Source organism: Mustela lutreola, chromosome X (assembly GCF_030435805.1).
Source record: "Mustela lutreola isolate mMusLut2 chromosome X, mMusLut2.pri, whole genome shotgun sequence".
NCBI classification, from domain to species: Eukaryota; Metazoa; Chordata; class Mammalia; order Carnivora; family Mustelidae; genus Mustela; species Mustela lutreola.
The window spans coordinates 26,080,305-26,100,459 of NC_081308.1; the positions used below are offsets into that span (position 1 = coordinate 26,080,305).

At 37.2% G+C, this 20,155-nt stretch overlaps 1 protein-coding gene across 5 annotated transcripts in view; it reads left to right on the forward strand.

Moving 5' to 3' along the window:
- GK (glycerol kinase) overlaps window positions 1-19,177 on the forward strand; it is a 77,126-nt gene extending 57,949 nt beyond the window's left edge. For 4 of the 5 annotated variants that reach the window (XM_059156950.1, XM_059156951.1, XM_059156952.1 and 1 more), the window contains 8 exons: window positions 5,445-5,523; window positions 6,541-6,637; window positions 7,159-7,243; window positions 7,980-8,100; window positions 8,212-8,355; window positions 11,335-11,415; window positions 15,184-15,270; window positions 17,129-19,177. In XM_059156950.1, the coding sequence (XP_059012933.1) occupies window positions 5,445-5,523; window positions 6,541-6,637; window positions 7,159-7,243; window positions 7,980-8,100; window positions 8,212-8,355; window positions 11,335-11,415; window positions 15,184-15,270; window positions 17,129-17,139 (705 nt within the window). In that variant the 3' untranslated portion in view covers window positions 17,140-19,177. The remainder of the gene's footprint in view (window positions 1-5,444; window positions 5,524-6,540; window positions 6,638-7,158; window positions 7,244-7,979; window positions 8,101-8,211; window positions 8,356-11,334; window positions 11,416-15,183; window positions 15,271-17,128) is intronic. The other variant, XM_059156953.1, reaches the window with a different exon arrangement.
- The last annotated feature ends 978 nt before the right edge of the window (window positions 19,178-20,155 follow it).

The following is a 20,155-nucleotide window of genomic DNA, read 5'->3' on the forward strand; positions in this document are numbered from 1 at the left end:
TGAGATTACTTGGGATTTGAGACTTGCATATTCTGTATTGTGTCACTGAGATGCAAGTTCCCTGAGGCCACGGTACTTGTCTGTCTGCTACACGACTGTTGGAACAGGCTGGCATGGAATAGGTACTCAGTAAATGCTGTTTACATGCCAAATCCTAATGCCATTTTTGTCTTTATTAGAATTGCAAAGAGGACTTCTGTATAGTCGCCCTTGGTTTCTTACGTCCTTTCTCCCATCTCTTCTTTGATATGATTGATGATGATAGTGTGTTGAGATTTCCTTTTTAGAGTTTTTCATCCTTTTTTAAAAAAAAGATTTTATTTATTTATTTGAGAGAGAGAGAGAGAGAAAACAGGCGGGGGATGGGAGGGAGTAGAGGGAGAAGCAGACTCCCCAGTGAGTGGAGAGCCTGACACAGCTCCTGATCCCAGGACCCGGGGATCATGAACTGAGCGCCACCCAAGTGCCCTGAGTTTTTCATCCTTCTTAAGCCAGATACTCCATTTTTGGTATAAGCCTGTATGTCAGTTACCTGTTGCTTTGTAACAGTCTTACCACAAAGGTAAGTGGCTTACAACCACTTGACTCAACAAAGCTGCAGTCAAGGTGTTGGCTAAGGCTGTGGTCTCATCTAATGTTCCGTCTCCTCCTAGGCCCTCTCACTCAGATATTGACTGAGTTCAGTTCCTTGTGGTTGTAGCACTGAGGGCTTCGGTTTCTTGGTTGTCTTCCAAAGGCTGCCCTCATCTCCTAGAGGCCACCCAGTTTCATCTCACATGAAGATCCCAACAGAGGACCCCTGTACTTTTTCTCAAAGCCAACAGGAAAGGGAGAGAGTCCGTATAACAGCCGTGGTAATCTTTGTAGCTTAATCGTGTATCCTGCATCATGGGTCCCCCATCGCCATTGATGTACTGTTGATTGGAAGCAAGTCCTAAGTCCCACTGCGCTCAAGGAGAGAGGATCCCCCGTGGGCAGGAGGTGGGGACCGTGGAAGCCACCTTAATTAAGGATCTGTCTGCCATAGCCTGTAAACGTTCATGGACTTCTGTAATGTAATATCCTGGAAAGTATACTTTCTGAGCGGTAAATCCTTTTTATCTTAATTTCCTAACTTGTTACTGAAGTATTAATAATACAGATTACATTTTAAAAGTAATGGTCCCCCGGTTTAACTCTAGGTTTCAGTTCTCTCTTCTGTGTAATTAAAAATGCTATGGAGTTAGATTTTGCATTTGTAATCCTAAACACAAATTAAGTACAGTATAAATTATATACACAGATGCATATTACTGTCGCATGCACAAAGCTATGTTTACTGTGCCTAATGGATGATTTTAAGCAATTTGAGGATAATCTTAATTTTACGTAATTTTTCCTCCATACCCAGTGATTTTAACCATAACTGCCTTGTATCATACAACTAAGCCGTATCCTGAGACGTTTCCTTTATGTGGATACTGTTCATGGCAAAGAGGTCTTGAGGAAAAGTATATTTGTCTGCTATGACATTACGTCAGATGTACTTCATTACCTTTTGTTGTTGTTGTTAGAGAACACGCACAAGCATAAGCAAGGGTTTGGGGGAGGAGCAGAGGGAGAGGGAGAAAGAGAGTCTTTTTATTATTGTATAAAGATTTTTATTTATTTGTGTGTGAAAGAGAGAGGGTGCACAAGTAGGAGGAGCAGGCAGAAGGAGAGAAGCAGGCTCCCCACCGATGCAGGACTGGATCCCAGGACCCTGAGATCATGACCTGAGCTGAAGGCAGAGGCTTAACCCACTGAGCCACCCAGGTGCCCCCTACTTCATTATTTTTAATCTGCTTTTCTGATAGCCTGTTTCTTAGCCTTCCAATTAACAGGCTATGTATTTAGTTGTTTTTTACAAGATTTTATTTATTTATTTAAGAGAGAGAGAAAGAGAGAGAGAGAGAGAGAGAGAGCGAGCACCCGAGTAGGGTGGGGAAGGGCAAAGGGAGAGGGACAAGCAGACTCCTCACGAGCGCGGAGCCCTGTGTGTCCCTCACCCCAGGACCCTGAGATCACAACCTGAGCTGAAGACAGATGCATAACCAACTGAGCCACCCAGGCACCCCTAGCTTCTAAATTATTTATTCCTCTTGTCCTATTCATCATTTCATTTATTTTTCTTTACACCTTCTCGTTTCTATTATGTCTTTCTTCGAGTACAGCTATTCATTTTTTATGCACCTTTCCCTGGGTCAAGCCTTCAAATGAGAGTTCATTCATGTTTGTAGACAAGACACTGAAGTATTGGGTCTTAATATTTAGGATGTAGTCGATGGTAACTTATTTGATAGCAAGTAGACTGTCACCATCTGTCATTTTAGGCTTCTGTTCCTGTACCCTTTTTTCCTTCTTGAAAACATTATACCGTCTTCCACTTTATCCCCTGCCTCTGAATTCAGAAGACCACATCTTTTGTGAATTTGGAGGTTTCTTTCAGTTTTATTAATTGTTTAGAAGGCTAGCTAATACCATGTATTATGTCCAGGTACCAAAATTACATTCTTACTTCAGATGACTGTTCTTAATCTACCTTTTATCTTCTTATATTGAGTTTATTTTTTCGCTTACAGGAAAACACTCCTATCTATATACTCCTGATAACCAAATTTAAAATAATTTCTTCTGGAGCCTTGAGAGTGGCTTTAATTTTTTTCTTTTGTTTCAATCAAAGTGATGCCCTCTGGCTCATGACCAGTTACTTTTCATGAAAACCTTGATACTCCTTTTGCCAAAACAAATTACTTCCTCTCCAAAAAAAAAAAAAAAAAGTATCTAAGCATATAGCGTACTGCCTTTTCAGTGGAAATGAGGTTTATCAGTATTTGGTTTCCCAAAGTATAAAGTTCCACTAGCTGATAACCACAAAACCAATACACTAGACTTGTAGCCCAGCAGCTGTTTGAAGTTCATTAGTTTACTCGCCTAAAAATATTGAAAATATTTGCATTTCTTGGTTAGATACAGTTTAGGCCCAGTGTCTTTTGAGAGTATAAGGAGAAAGGGACACCTGTTTTTAGAATTATATCTAGAATCGTGCTGTCCAATACAGTAAGCCACTAGGATTATGTGTCTAGTCCAAACTGAGATGTGGTGTTAAGTGTAAATGTATTCCTGATTTCAAAGACTTAGTATCAAAAAATCAAATACCTCAATAATTTTTATATTGATTACATGTTGCAGTGATGGTATTGTTAGTATATTGGAGTAAACACAATATATTACTATTTAACTTGTCTCATTTTACTTTATTAACATGGTAGGTACAAAATTTAAATGACATATGTAGTTGATATTTCTATTGAACAATGCTGGTCTAGAAAATCTTACACATTTATTTGTTTTTAACAGCTACTATCACTGAATTGTTTGCTTCCAAAAGAAATTTGAGAGGAAAATTCTAAAGTCTTTAGTTTTCCTTGATGGTTCCACTAAGTACACACATATATGACATATCAAAGTTAGGGAGTGTATTGAAAACTTCTCCACAGAGACAGTGGGTTAGAGTCTTTTCAAGGTATTTGTTGAATTGGGCTCTTTTCCCCATTTTTAAAGCCTCGTTAAATTTGCCCAGTGATGTCAGATCTCTTCCTCAGTAATTTTTTTTATAGCTAAAACAAAACGCTGCTGTATAAAGAGAAAGACTGTGGCAGTCTGCCGCTTTGCAGTAACATATAGCTTCTCACAGAAACTATGAATGCTGGAACCAGTCATCGTGTTCCACGTCTAGTTTGTTTATGGTCTGGAAGTTGACAGCAAGGAGGGGTGGCCATCTGTAATTTAGTTAATTGAATTGGAGGCAGGGAGGTAGGCAACAGATTAGAAACATTCTGCTTTCTGTACTTAACCTCACCTGATGTTTGGTTTGGGATGACTCTGGAAGTAATTGACATTAATAATCTGTATGAATGAAACATCAGAAACAAAAAACCTTTTTTGAAATTCCTAATGGTTTGTTCTGGTACTTTTTTTTAAGCTTTTTTTTTTAGAGATTTTATTTATTTATTTGACAGAAATCACAAGTAGGCAGAGAGACAGGCAGAGAGAGAGGAGGAAGCAGGCTCCCTGCCGAGCAGAGAGCCCAATGCAGAGCTCGATCCCAGGACTCTGGGATCATGACCCAAGCCGAAGGCAGAGGCTTTAACCCACTGAGCCACCTGGGTGCCCTTGGTACTTTTTTTTTTTTGGCCCCACCCAGGATCTTTTTATAATAGCTTTATTGAGATACGGTTCACATATCACATGATTCACCCTTTTAAAGCCTACAGTTCAGTGGTTTTCAGTATACAGAGTCATGCAACCATCACCACAGTCTAACATTAGAACATTTTTATCACCCCAAAGAATAACTGCACCACCCCAACTCTAAGCACCCACTAATCTATTCTTTGTCTCTGTGGTATCTTATTACAGACATTTTCATATAAATGGAATTGAGTACCTTACGGATCTTTTGTGACTAGCTCCTTTCACTTGGCGTAATATTTTCAAGGTTCATGTTACAGCAGAGCTGCTTTCCTTCTCATGACCAAATGATATTCCATTGGGTGAATATACTAGATTTATTTGTCCATTGTTCAGTCAGTGGAATTTGGATTATACTTTTTTAACATAGAAAACTAATGAAGCTAATACTTACATTCACTTATAACCTTCTTCCCCTGTCTGCTCATATTGAGTGTCATAGTAGTTTAAGTACGTGTTCTGATAGTCACCACCATTTTAGAGGTTATAAAATGGAGGCTCACTAAGCCTAACTAATTGGCCTAAGATCACATAGCAGTTAAAAACTAGCGTTTGGACTCAAAACCTGTTCATCTGACACCAAATCGTATGTTTTCTTCCTTATTGCCACAGCCTCCTCCCCCACCTTCCCATCCCTTAGTGATTTTGTTGAATAATTACTTTGTAGTTAGCTTTTTTGCTCACTTTTTTTTTGTTGCTGTTGCTTGATTTAGAAACACTGGGTGTTACACACAAACAATGAATCATGGAAAACTACATCAAAGTTTAGTGATGTAGTGTATGATGAATAATATATCATCATCATCATTATGTACTGTTAGAGGAAATGTTTTTGAAAAAAACTTTTAATATGGCCTCTTCTGATAACTCAGGAGATGAGGCAGAAGTGTTTTTTGGGTGATAATCTACTTCATAGTTCGGCAGCAGTCCATAGAACAGCAGATTGAATAGGTTCAAGGGTGTGCTGGAGGGCTCACTTCCTTGCCCTCTCTCATGAAAAAACTTCTCTAATGACCTTGGTAAAACTATGTTTGCAGTAGTAGACTTCATTTATGATACTTGTCAAGGCACCAGAGTTCACATTTTTAAATGATATCCATCTTGGAGTGTAACATACATGTAATGTTACAGTGGTAACATACATTCTCTCTGGGCTTCCTTTTCTTTTGTAGGGTTCTGTAGCTATAGCTGGTGCTGTTATTCGCTGGCTAAGAGACAATCTTGGAATTATAAAGACCTCAGAGGAAATCGGTGAGTATGTTCTAACAAAACGTTAGAATCTGAAGAATGAAAATTTTTAATATTTTACCTTTGCACTCTGTTAGTACTTGTACTTTGAGCCGTGTGTGACATTAAATGATACGGATTCCTATTATGAGTTGGATTTATACATAAAAGACTATTTTGTGAAGATTTAGGAAACAACAGATTGATATAATTAGTGGTGACTCTTAATAAACTGGCAAGGTAGGGCATAAAAATTACTCACGTAATTTGAACAGCGAAGATGGCCAGAGTTTGCAGGTAAAGTAGTCCAGTTACATTTTCCTGATGAGAAAGAACTTTAAGTTTCAGACTGAGCAGTAAAACCCTGGTGCCTATCGTTTAACTATTAATATGACTATTTTTGGTATGGATAATTATTTTTGAACTCCTCCCCCCACTCTTTCATCTAGTTCTTTACGACGGCTTGAAGGTAAAACAGTCAGAAACACACTTCTCACTGGGGCTGCACTGGAGGCTACTTCACGTCGTAGTCAGCCAGTTAGAAATACTGGAAATGAGTTAAAATACCTGAATGAAATGAGTCCAGTTCCTTTATTTCTTCGCCTGGGTTACACTGTAGTGGGAGGTGTTCAACGTGGGGAAGTTTGTTTCTGTTGCTCCTAGCTTACGTCTTTCTTTCTTTCTTTTTTTTTTTTTTAAAGATATTATTTATTTATTTATTTGACAGAGAGAGAGAGTGCACAAGTAGGCAGAGAGACAGGCAGAGGGGGAGAGGGAAGCAGGCTTCCTGCCAAGCAGAGAGCCCAATGTGGGGCTCGATCCCAGGACCCTGGGATCATGACCTGAGCCAAAGGCAGAGACTTAACCCACTGAGCCACCCAGGTGCCCCTAGCTTATGTCTTTCATTTGGAACATTTTGCTGTACTAGTGAATAAGAAATCAAAAGCCCGATCCTAATTTTTTATGCAGATGTGTTTATTGACTAAAGTAATAGAATATTTTAGAGTGACTTTTATTTCTCTCTCTCTTTTTTAATACTAGAAAAACTTGCAAAAGAAGTAGGTACCTCTTACGGCTGCTACTTCGTCCCCGCGTTTTCGGGGTTGTACGCGCCTTACTGGGAGCCGAGTGCAAGAGGGTAAGAATTGAATATGAGGTGTCCTTTTACAGGTCTTGATTTATTTACTAAATGAGCTAATTGGCTACTAGTTTCCTGTCTATTTTCAAAAGATTCTGAAGTGTTGAGGAAACCTTTTCTGTTTGGAGAGCATTAATTTCAGAACCTTTAAATTGCGAGAAGCTAGAAATCCTCTGACAATAAGCCCCTGCCACAGCCATGTTAGTGTTAACGATCTTTTTTCTTCAAGGCCTCTGCCAGTCATGTGTCCAGAAGACATCATCTAGATGAATTTTAATTTGGTGTTACGTTATTGTCTTATGTTCATTTGGATCCTGGACTTTTTCCTGTGTGGATGCAAGATCGTGGACCAGAAGAACTTTCTAAGCTGCTCAGTGTTTATGTCCAGTTTTTTTTTTAATGTGCATTTTCCCCCTGACCTTGTCTGTCTACCAATGTCAACCTTTCCATATTCAGGACATTTCAGATTGATGACTCGTGTGCTCCACTCTAATCTTAAAAATCTTTGTGTGTATTTTTAGGATCATCTGTGGGCTTACTCAGTTCACCAATAAATGCCATATTGCTTTTGCTGCATTGGAAGCTGTTTGTTTCCAAACCCGGGAGGTAATAAAGGCTTTTTTTTCTTGTACTTCATCCACTTTTATCACTTTCAAACGAATTCTATATTAATGCTGGAAATTTATTACATGTTTCATTATTAAATACCTAATCAAAAATTAAGCCTTCCTAAGGTCTCTTCTAATAAATACAAGTTTCTCACCTTTTTCATAGCTGTCACGACCTTCTGAGTTCCTGTCGTCCTCCAGGCGCTGAGTGTTCTACAGTTGGGGGGATATTGAGTAGAAAATGTTCGGTAAAGGAAATAGTAGCACAAACATAGGCAAGAAACCAGGGTGCAAAGTTGGGGTTTTGGGCATGGCTGGCTCTTCGGGTGGGTGTAGAGGTGTAGTGAAGAAGAAAGGTGGTATAATGTATGAAGGAAGGCTTGGAAGACCAGAATAAGACACCGAAATTTGAGGAGTGCCTGGGTGGCTCAGTTGCTTAAGCGGCTGCCTTTGGCTCAGGTTGTGATCGAGCTGTGTGTTGGGTTCCCTGCTCAGTGGAGAGCCTGCTTCTTCCTCTCCCTTTGCCCAGCGCCCTATTGTATTCTCTCTTTCTTTCTCTCTGTGTCAAATAAATAAATACATAACGTTTATTAAAATTTTTTTTTAAAAAATCTAAATTAGATTCTATAGGCTTTGGGAAGCTCTTCAGGGTTTTGGGGTAGAAGACTGCCATTTTCGGAGATGTCACCATGGAGGAGTAGTTTAATTACATTTATTGCATCGTTTTATTTAAGATTTTGGATGCCATGAACCGCGACTGTGGAATTCCACTCAGTCATTTGCAGGTAGACGGAGGAATGACCAACAACAAAATTCTTATGCAGCTGCAGGCAGACATTCTGTATATTCCAGTAGGTTAGTAAGCCTTCATTCCTTTACATTCTGAGAGTAATGTTTCTTTCAGAAGAACTGGTATTTTTAGGCATATGTAACTGCGAAGATGTTGATGTCGCTGTCTTCCCTCAGTGAAGCCTTCAATGCCGGAAACAACTGCCCTGGGAGCGGCCATGGCGGCAGGGGCCGCGGAAGGAGTTGGCGTTTGGAGTCTCGAACCCGAGGATCTGTCAGCAGTCACAATGGAGCGGTTTGAACCACAGATCAATGCTGAAGGTATGTTTAAAAAATGAAAACGTGGGAGTGCCCGGCTGACTCAGCCAGTAGAGAAACACGCACCTCTTGATCTGGCGGTCATTGGTTTGAATTCCATGTTGGGTGGAGAGATGACTTAAAATTTCTTCTAAATTTAAATGTAATGGTATACCATGGAAAGGAGAGAGAGTTTGCCTTTCTGTTTATACATGAGTTCAGAAACTAAGTAAAATAGCAAATGCTACTGTTTTAGATAGGTTACTAAGAATATTGGGGTACACTGCATATGAATAGTTCCTTCTTATTAAAAAAACATCCAAAATCCCATTTTTTGCCATTCACTTCTATTTACAGTCATTTCATGCAGGAAGATAACACTGTTTCTAGCTTGCTAACACAGCCTTTTTTGAAAGTAAGAAGGGAGATAGATGAGCCATGGAGCTGAATGTCTTTGGTGTCTGCCAGGGGTTTTTTTTGTTTGTTTGTTTGGTTTTGTTTGTTTGTTTTGTTTTTGAGGAGCCCTTGGTTTTTTGTATTTTCTTTAATTCTTTCTTTTTAAAATTATTTTTATTAACATATAATGTATTATTTGTTTCAGGGGTACAGGTCTATGATTCATCAGTCTAAGACAATTCACAGCACTCATTATAGCACATACCCTCCCCAATGTCCATTTCCCAGCCACCCCATTCCCTCCTCCACCGCCCCAGCAACCCTCAGTTTGTTTTGTGAGATTAAGAGTCTCTTATGGTTTGTCTCCCTCCCAATCCCACCGTTTCATTTTCCCCTCCCTTCCCTATGATTCTCTGTCTTATTTCTCAACTTCCTCATATCAGAGAGATCATATGTTAATTGTCTTTCTCTGATTGACTTATTTTGCTCAACATAATATCCTCCAGTTCGATCCTCGTCATTGCAAACGGCAAGATTTCATGGAGTTTTGTTGACGGCTGCATAGTATTCCATTGTAGCTATATACCACATCTTTTTTTTTTTTTTTTTTAATACCACATCTTCTTTATCCATTCATCTGGTGATGGACATCTAGGTTCTTTCCATAGTTTGGCTATTGTGGACATTGCTGCTATAAACATTCGGTGCACGTGCCCCTTCGGATCACTACATTTGTATCTTTAGGGTAAATACCCAGTAGTGCAATTCCTGGGTCATAGGGTAGCTCTATTTTCAACTTTTTGAGGAACCTCCATGCTGTTTTCCACAGTGACTGCGCCAGCTTGCATTCCCACCAACAGTGTAGGAGGGCTCCCCTAGATACCACCTCACGCCAGTCAGAATGACTAAAATTAACAAATCAGGAAATGACGGATGTTGGGGAGGCTGCCAGCTAGTTTTCACACATGATTAGCTGGGCCTAAGTGGCAACAGTGTAAATAAATGAGCCTCAAATACCTGATTCACTGCCCTAACCAGCTAAGCTAAGCCACAGGCTCTGACCAATACCTTATTAAAATATGGTGGTGCATGTTTTCCCCCCAGTGGTGCGTTTCTTAAATGGAAATAAACATGAATACAAAAATAAGGCTTTATATATATTGAATTTGATTTTATAACTTTTTAAAAACCTATGTATAAAATTGCATCAAAGTAGATTTTGCACTACTGGCAAATAAGATTTCAAATGCATTTCTCTTTAATTTTTTGGAAGACTAAGCCAGCACTGCTTAATTTTAGTCCTTCCCACATGCAAGAAAGTAAATTGTAACACTAGTAATTTTACAGTCAGAGAGTATACCATGTAACTTGATGTAGAAATGTATTTCAAAATCTGATACTCTATCTGTAAGTAATTTTTACTTTTTAATATTGGATTAAATGGGGCTCCAAAAATTTTCTACCACTGGAAAAAAGAATTTTTTTAAAAATAAACAACATTTAGAGTGAGTATATGGTCTTGCGATGCTAATCCTATTCTTAAAGCAAGGAAATTTTGTGCAGAAGCGTTTCCTGATTTCTGAGGATAGCCTTCTTTGCCTTTTTTTAAAGGCCTTAGCCCAGAGTTGGTCAGTCACGTCATCTGTCCTTCCCTTCAACTGCCCCACTCCTCTCCGCACAACACACACACACACACACACACACACACACACACACACGTGTGAGAGGGGTACCTAGGTATAAATAATTCATTCTCTAGCAAACTTCTTTTAGAGCCCCATACAGGCCAGAAATTGACCTGATGTGGGAATATAGAGATGCCCTTCAGGAGACTCGAGTATGTTGGGAGAGGCAGATAAAGACATGACAGTTCACTGCAGTGGCTCATAGCCTCAGATGTGTGGGAAGTGCTGTGGGAAGACCAAGGAGGGACATAAGTGGGGCCCTGGAAAGCTTTCTGAAGTGAGTAATGCTGGAGCAGTATTGCCCAGGTGTCACAGACTTCAGGTGCTCTGGAAAGACCAGGAAGCCTCATGGGGATACCTTTCTGCATGCCTCGCTGTTACTAGGAGGAGTACATGTGGATGGACACACCAGTGGTACCCATTTTTATTTAGTCCTCTTACTATGGATTTCCATGGTAAAAAAAAAAAAATCCTGTCTCGCAGGAATGCAGTTTGAATCCTGTGAGCAATCAATACTTGCTAAGTCCTTTGACTAGACCGACTAATAATTCTTCTTCTAGTCTTTCCACATTATAGTATACCCCTTCCCTGTACCCCAGGCTTCCCCTGCTTCCTCCCCACAAGAAAGAGCAAACAGATCCAATGGGAATCCCTTTCCAATCCATCACCCCTTCTTTGTGAATGGCCTGCCTGGTCTTCATAGGTAGCCCGGCTCCCAGTCTTCCTTTACCCTGCGCGCAACGTTGAATTTCCCCTCCATTTTCCAGCAGGTATCTCTCCCAAACCCGAGTTCTGGTAAAGCCCCATGCCAGTTGAATGCATCACAATTTGTTGAAGATGCTGAGTGAACATAAGTACGGTGCTTAGACTATCTCTGTAAACTACTTTTCAGATGTGTGTTTTTCCTACCTTCTATTTCTAGAAAGTGAAATTCGTTACTCTACATGGAAGAAAGCTGTGATGAAGTCAGTGGGCTGGGTTACAACTCAGTCTTCAGAAAGTGGTAAAAATGTTTTTATTATTCTTGCACTTTGCCCTAGTATGTTAATTAATATCTTTAAGTATCTAACCATTTACACTTAGTAAGGCTGCTCTGAAGAAAAGTATTATCATATGTCCAGAGTTTCTAACATTTTGAAAACATTTTAAAGTTCTAAACATAAAATGTAAATTATGAGATAGATACATACTTAATTCTATCCTGCCCTCTCTTTTCCTTATTAGTTTCCTGGTACTTCAGTGGGTAACTGAGCTTTCTAAAAGTAAAATTATTTCTTTCTTCTCAATGAAAAAGAAAATCAATTAGAGTTTTCCTTTTTTTATTTTTATTTTTTCACTTAAGTGTCTCCTTTTACCTTTTTGGGGGGCTGTCTTCATAGCCTGAACCAACCAAAACTTAGGTTAATTTCAGAATATATTTCTCTACCTCCTAGGCTGATTCCAAGTTCTTAGTGAATGTACATTATGAGAACTCATTGGAGTCAAGAGGAAGAAATGTACCGAATAGTAAATTAGAAGTATCATAATAGATTGGGAAATATTCTTGGCAGAAAATAGAAAACTATTTTTTTCAGTCACTTAAGTAGGAAGGTATTGGGCTTAAGTAAACCATTCAGTCATAGACAGCCTTAAGCTGCCTTTACTATGTACTTGATAATTAAACAGATTTAAACGTTCCTTTAATATGCCATAATATTTAAATTTTTCGCTAAGTGAAGTTTTAGAATGTAATAAATAGAACAATGTCCAATAATGTACTGAAACATAGACTTTAATGGAGAAGAGTTTATAAAGGAAATATTACCTGCCTTCCAACCCAGAATTGCATATAGAATTACTTTTAATGTATTTGGCTTTTGGGAGATACTTCTGGAACCATCCATTACCACAGATCACTGATCTGTATTTTTAGTCCTGGATGTTCCTACCTGAAGCTTTTTTCCCTCCGAAATAAGCTTAATATCTTTTTTCTTTAAATCTTTTGTTCTGTGTAGTTTTCTTTCCAAGTTGGCGGCAAAGCTTTTCTTACTAAGCTTTTTGTGATTTTGAGACCCTTTATAACAAAACTGCTTGATCATAAGTTCTCCTAGCTTGGTGCTAGTTGGCTTGCAAGATACAACATGGACCCTGATTTATTTTCTAGTTGCCCTTAATCAGTGGCTAATGAGCAGTGGAGTCCTGTTTTCGTTGACTTGGAGGATTTTTTAAATGGCACAGTCATCCCTTTGTCCCTCCCTGCACCCAGTGTGACTGACACACACACACACACACACACACACACACACACACACACTTCTTACTAGCTAGCAGTTGAAGATCAAATTTTAATTGAAAAATTCCCATAAAACCAATTGGTCATTTTCAATTTGTCTGCCTTACTCTCAATGAATTTAAAACATAAGAAAAAATTAATGAAAGGAAATTGCACGATTTCTTTAGTTTCTGCTGTTGAGTTGTAGATTTTTCACATTTGTTTTTGTTTCAGACTGCAGTGCATTTAAGAGTTTGAAGACATTTTTAGTAGATTTTTGAAACACGCTGTATAATATTGAGTCTCTAGGCTCTATAATAAACTCAGAATTATATTCAATTAGTGACATGCTTATTGTATTTCTTCAAGCAGTGTAAACTATATATAACAGTAGCAGTACAGATAGAATCCTATTTTAATAATCTTGAAAGGATATTAGAATTGCTGTCTGGTCTTTCCATGCTCCTTAAATTGCTTTAATTTTTAAGGAAAATACTATGTTAGCTTAATTTCCAAAACAGTTCACCACTTTTAAATCAGTCATATTTATTTTCTTATTTCTAATTATATTTGAATATTTTGTAAACAATTTTTAATACACATTTTGACACGTGTTTAAAATGTTGTAGAAGTGATTGAGAGTCTGATACGTTTTAGAGAGAGCTCATCATAAATGATAAGCTTGGCTTTGCACTCCAGACACACTAAAACAACATTTTGGAAACAGATCAAATTGGTTTAAAATGCACAGCTATCAAATAACGTGTGTGTGTGTATGTGTGTGTGACCAAAAGGGGTATATTTTCATTAAATAAATGCCACCTGTTGCCTAACTGAAAAAAAAAAATATATATATATATAGTACAACACCAATTTAAAATTAATAATTAATTAATACCACCTAATTTGGTAAGGACTTGTGAATGCAGGGTCTTCTTTGCAAACTAAAACTCGCTGTAGCCATATGAGGAAATTAGTGATTAGAACTTAGCCTAACTGTAAAAAAACAAAAACAAAGAACTTAGCGTAACAGATACCTTGCTCTGAAGGAGCAAGAATATATGTTCCTTTCTGAAAATCAAATCGAAATGTGGTCTCTACAAATACGGAAACAAAAAGAAACTTTGGTTTTATCTGAAAAATAATAAAAGCAGTGATAAAATGGAGGAAAATGGTTTATATGCCTCTTTTAATCTGCCTTCTAAGGCAAAGAAATATGTGGTGAAGGGAAAAAAAAAGCCTCTCCTGAAAAGGCAGATAAATGACTATCATCAGTTTATATAAAAAACTATGCCCATAGCAAATAACTAGCTGCATTTCAGTGAAGCCTTTTCATCTAGTGGTTGTATATTCTTAAAACTTGGAGGTTAATTTTGAATATGCTTCTTTTTTAAAGAACATTAAATAATATAAACATATAATTTTTAAATTCAAGAATACCATATGTGTATAAAGAATATTCTTTAAAGGAAGAGATTTTGACAGAAGTTAGGTTAGAAAATATCAGCACAACCATATTCTCAGGCAGTTTTTTTTTAAATTTGGATTCATGGGCTCCTGGCTAGCTTAGTCCGTAGAGCTTGCAGTTCTTGACCTTGGGGTCATGAGTTTGAGCCCCATGTTGGGTGTAGAGTTTACATACATACATTTATGGATTTAAAAAAATTCGGGTCTGCCTAGGTGGCTCAGTCAGTTCAGTGCTTACCTTCAGTTCAGGTCATGATCTCAGGGTTCTGGGATCAGAGCCCTTCATGGGGCTCCACACTCAGCGAGGAGTCTGCTTCTTCCTCTCCCTCTGCCCCTCCCCCTGCTTGTGCTCTGTCTGTCTCTCAAATACATATATAAAATCTTTTTAAAAATACATGGATTCATACAGTTTAGTTTTTAAGATTTTATTTTTAAGTAATCCCTGCACTCAGCATGGGACTCAAACCCACAACCCTGAGATCAAGAATTGGACACTCCACAGACTGAGCCAGTCAGGCACCCCTGTAATGGGGGGGGGCAGTAATAGTAATTGTGAGGTGCCTTTCCTTACATAGCACATTCTGGTTAAAAAAGAAAAAAACCCAATATTTTAGCAAAAATAGCCTTTGAAGTTCATTTTCACTAGACCAGTATAACTCTAATATGATAGCTAAAGGATCTCTACTTTGAATTGGGTTGCTCATTTAGTAACTTTGGGGTGAGAATTAAAAAAAGAGAAAATCAACAGCCTCCCAAAAAGTTCTCCATCAGCTCTCTTCAGCTTTGCCAGTGGAAGGCTTATGTGGGTTTATATATGTATTATGTTCTTGGCTACCTGTGGCATGCTATCTGTATTGTTTGTTAACTGTCATAAGCCTTCAAGATTGATTATATTTTTGATTTGAAGTAATAACTCTGCTAGCTTTTATGAATATACTATTTTTATAACTTATTTTGTTTTGCTGTCATGTGATTCTTAACACAAATATTGTAATTATGTGTCTCTCTTTTGGTTTGCTTGACTGGAATTCCCTTCTACTTGGATGACCACAGGTGACCCTAGTATCTTCTGTAGTCTACCCTTGGGCTTTTTTATAGTGAGTAGCATGGTAATGTTAATCGGAGCAAGGTACATCTCAGGTCAGTTACTCTTTAAATTAGACAATTTTATTAGTTAGCACTAATGTATTTGTGTATAACTTGGCAGAAAATGTTTAGTGTTTTTCATTCTCCCTGTGCTTAGGAACCTGGAAAATCCATGAAAGGTCTAATTTGTTAGACCAATTAATCTTTCAGGACAGTCAGAATTGAGGACTGTGGCTCTGCTTAATTCTTTTATTGTTAGTAAATGACAGTTTCTTTGAGGGGCTACCTTCTGCTGTCAGCTGTGGCAGGAAGCAGAAGTGAAAGTAGTGCTGTGAAAGCTTACATGAAAGAATTTCAGAGTGACAGATGAATGTTCAAATATAATTTTCTGACAGTTTAATTGGCTCTCAAACGTACGTATTTTCTCTAAACTCAAGAAAACTTGCTATGCGAGTCTAAGTATTTCAGTTCTGGTTAAGAGTTTCCAAGAGTATGTTAGCAGAGTCTCTGGAAAACTCTAAAATCGTGGAACATATATAGTCTCTTTTATTTTAGTTAAAAGAGTATATTTTCTGAGATGAAGTTTTAAAAATGATTGCTAAAATAGTAAGAGTTAGACTTAAAACTGAAGTATTTTTTGCACATTAATTTCTGCTCATTAGAAAAATAAAACTACTTAGCATGTTATGAAATTCATTGCATAACCTGTGATAATTTAAATGTAATAATTGTTCTGGGGAGCTTTTCCTGATGATAGCTCAATTTTTCTTCCAATTGAGGCTTAAGAGCTTATGTGGCAATGACTTGTCCCATATGTTACCAAGAAAGTGAAATGTTTTTTTTCATAATTATAGAAAGAGCTCAATTATTTCTCATAATTAATTAGATGTTGACCTGGGTTTAACATGTAAAATGTAAACTTTATTGATAACGGAAGGAACATCTGATTGTAGAAATCTGGCAAGCATTAACTTGACGTCATTACTTTAGAGCTATATGTAAATTTGGAATGAAAAGTACTTACAGTAGCAGAACATTAGATTATCTTTTAATGATAAAATATGAGTTACTTGCCTGAGAACTTAAAACTAGACTACCATTTTCCATATCCTTCATATTTGGGATCAGTTTATTCAAATCTGCTTTCGTAAAAACAGTACCTTATATTGGTATTAGTGCTTTCACCTTATGAAGGACTTCTGGATGCATAAGTCTATACAGAATTTATAGATGTCTTTTTTCTTTCTGCTTCTTGGGAATGTTTGGTGGAAAAGTACAAATATTGTAATCTTCCAAAATCTCCAAAATGAATATCCAAAAATATTTTCCAAATATTGTGATAATCCAAAAATAAGTAATTTAGGTTTACAAAGAAACTTATGACTTGTTTCAGGAAATGCTATATCATTTTTTCATAATCCCGAGTTTTGTTTTGTTTTTTTTTTTTTGCTACATAATGATGGTCTGGAAAGGGGGGAAAATATTGCAACTGAATGTTTTCAGTGATTTTTTTCCTCCTGTTTCCTCCTTGGTACCATGAGGATGAAAAGTCCTACTCTCTATCAGAATTGAGCCATATAGCTTATCTCTAAGCTAAGGGATACATTATGTGTCTAAATTCCTAGGCTCCCAAATGGATATGATTACCATCTTTAGGTTCTCTCTCTTGGTAACATATGCTGAGATTTGAGAACAGTGGCAATCGCTTGCCTTGATAAACAATTAACAATAGTGTTAATATTTGCTAATTTTGGAATTGGCCTAGTTACATTTGTTTGCATTTTAACTGAAGCCAGTATTTAGAAATAATGTGGAATGTGTAGCTCAAATGATTGAATAGTCTTCATTGCCTCAACTCCTAAATTGCATGTATGTCGTTACTGATACATGTGGTTTTTGTCCCTCGTTTTAGGTATCCCATAAATGATACCAACTCAACGGATTCCAAAGATGCGAGCTCTTTGCCTAGTGAGAGAATTCAGCGATTGTCTCTTAATGTGGTGACACTATTCATAGACTCTGATTTTATTTATAAGCCACTTGCTGCATGACCCTCCAAGTAGTCCTGTGGCTTGAAATAAAGAAAATGCAGCAGAAAGAATGCTATAGAAACATTTGGTGTGTTTTTTAACATCAAGAGTTAAGATTGGACCAGCCACCTTGGAGGCTGACCCCTCCTTTGCCATCGTGTCCTGCCCCATTCCCTCTGAGATCTAGGAAGAATTCAGGTCCTTCATTTCATTGGAATCTTTCATCAAACACACTCAAACGCTGATGATGGTCTTAGGATTTGGTTCTCTGCACTACACACACTTGACTAAGGGGTGATGACTAACCAGCTAAAAATGAGTGGCTTTTTGTTCCGTTTCTTTTTAACAGACCCTAAAAGTTCTCTTTTCTGCATATTAAGGAGGCCACAACATCTTCCCCAAATGTTTAAATGGACACCTCTATGGAATTCTTAAAATGCAAATTGAGTACTCTCATAGCTTAGACATTTTCCAGAAAGGTATTTGCCAAAACTGAAATTCTTCAGATACTTGACGTGGTCTCACTCATTCACTGAATTGCCGTCTGGATCTTCTAGGGAAAGACACTTTTTCCTTTCTTTTTTCATCTCTCCTTTTTGTATTTCTTACTTTGTATGGTAACATACATGCCTATATATATTTTATATAGTGAGGGCAGCCCATTTATAAATCAAGAGTACATTTTACATGATCTCACTAATACAGTGAATATCTGTCTGGATCTTACAGGGAAGAACACTTTTTCTTTTCATCTCTCCTTTTTATATTTCTTGTGTGTCTAACATACATGCCTATATATTTTATATACAGAGGGTAGCCCATTTATAAATTCAGAGCACATTGTATTCAGTAGGTTATAATGGGGCTGGTCTTAAGTGGACCACTGTGTGTATAAATATTTTGGGGAAATCACTGTATACTTTTTGGGCAACGGTTATGCATATTTACCAGGAGAAACTTTTTCTTAAGAGAGCCAGCATTTAAAGTTTAAGTATATGTTCTTAGTCAATAAAAGAAAATGTACTTTATTGTGACTTCAGCTATATTTCTTATACCTTGCCTTTTTATTTAATTGTTTGAGCTGGATATATATCTTTAAAAAAAAAGGAAAAAGACAAAACTGTGGAATACTATGGTAAATATTGTTTTCAGACAAGCACTAGTCCATATACGGTTATCTTCCTTTGACATAATTTTAGAAATATTTGGGATTGTTTAGACGGGATAGCAAAAAACACTGAAGTAGAAGAAAACCTTAGGAATAAAGCCAAGAATCTCTTTGTATCCAAATGTGTTATTAGTTGCTTGTAAGCAAGTATAATTTCTATTTGGGATCACGAGACGTATCTCCAGTTACTGTCCTAATACAACTGAAGAAAGGTTTGCAATTAGAAATGGCTTCCAGTGAAACCAAGAATTTCTCAAAATAGTATTACATGTTATAAAAACCTACCTAATCCAGCATCTTACTGTCAATTTTATAAAATCCTAAAATTAATTTCTGTTTACTACAAATAAAATACTATCTCCTAATATTTTTTTCAACCAGTGCTGAAAATGGGGAAATATTTATATATTAGTATAAAAGGTCTTGTTTTGTTTGGCATTAATGGTGGCTTGCATTTGCAATTCTGATAATGCTATTTCTAAATTATTCAATCTACTTGGGTTTTATTGCTACAGCTGCCACTTGAGTGACAAAAATATTATAGAAAGGTACTGTGAAATTATTATTTTGTGATGAGGGTACTTTTAAACATAATTATGTTTCTACAAAATCAGTTAATTGTAAATAATTGTTAAATCACTGTGCAGATAATTTTAAGATTCCATTAATTTTCTATAAATTGAAATATTTATAAATGTTTGAAACTGTGCATATTGGTATTTAATGATAAAATGACTTAAAATAAATTGACCCCTCATTCTTACTTGCATTTCTCATTTATAGACTAGAACTTAAAATTAAGGTTAAACCCAGAAGGATGTTTCAGGAAACATAAAGCTCAGCTGTTAGCACTTGATCAGGCACACTCTGAAGAACTAACCAAGAGCCTAAGAAGTAGTTTCTGAAATGGTGAGCACCTTAATCATTCTATTGGAAAAGACTACACTGTCATCTCAGCATCCAGAAAAGAACCAGTGAGGTCAGAAATCATGATCACTTAGGGCCTCTTGTGCTAGCCATGCCTTTCTACTGGTTTCTTTCTGTTCTATCTGGGTTTGCTGATGGAGTCAAGTGTGCCATGATTCTCTCAACCCGATGGCCAAAACTTCAACCTTTTTTTCTTTAGTTAATCTGTAAAACAAGTAAATGCATCTTTGCTTCTGTAACAATATATTCGAATTTTTAGTGTTTCTTTTGAAACGCCCAATATTCTTTGCTTTCTGAGTGTTTTGTATCATGTTGGGAATGAAGAATGCTAGGTATTTATGAGAAACCAGCAGAAAAAGATGTTAACTAACAGCACTGATGGTAGAGTAGGTAGCATTTAACTCATAGTGTCTACCTAATGGTAAATAGAAGTACAAATATTATTTTTACAGCTTCAATGAGCTATAAAATTGATACACAGAGAACTGCACATATATAATGTATACACTTTGAGGAGTTGGGACATATGCCAACACCCATTATACCATCACCACAATCATGGTAATAAACAAATCCATGCCCTCCACACGTTTCCTTGTGTCCCTTTGTTTTGTGTGTATGTGTGTGGTAAAAATGCTTAACATGAGATCTACCCTCCTAATGCATTTTTAAGTGCACAGTACCATGTTGTTAACTGTAGACGGCACATTAGACAGCACATCTCTTGAATTTTCTCTTCTTTCATAACTAACTAAAGCTATTGAACAGCAACTCTGCTTTCATCCAATCCCTGGTAACCACCAACCTATCCTCT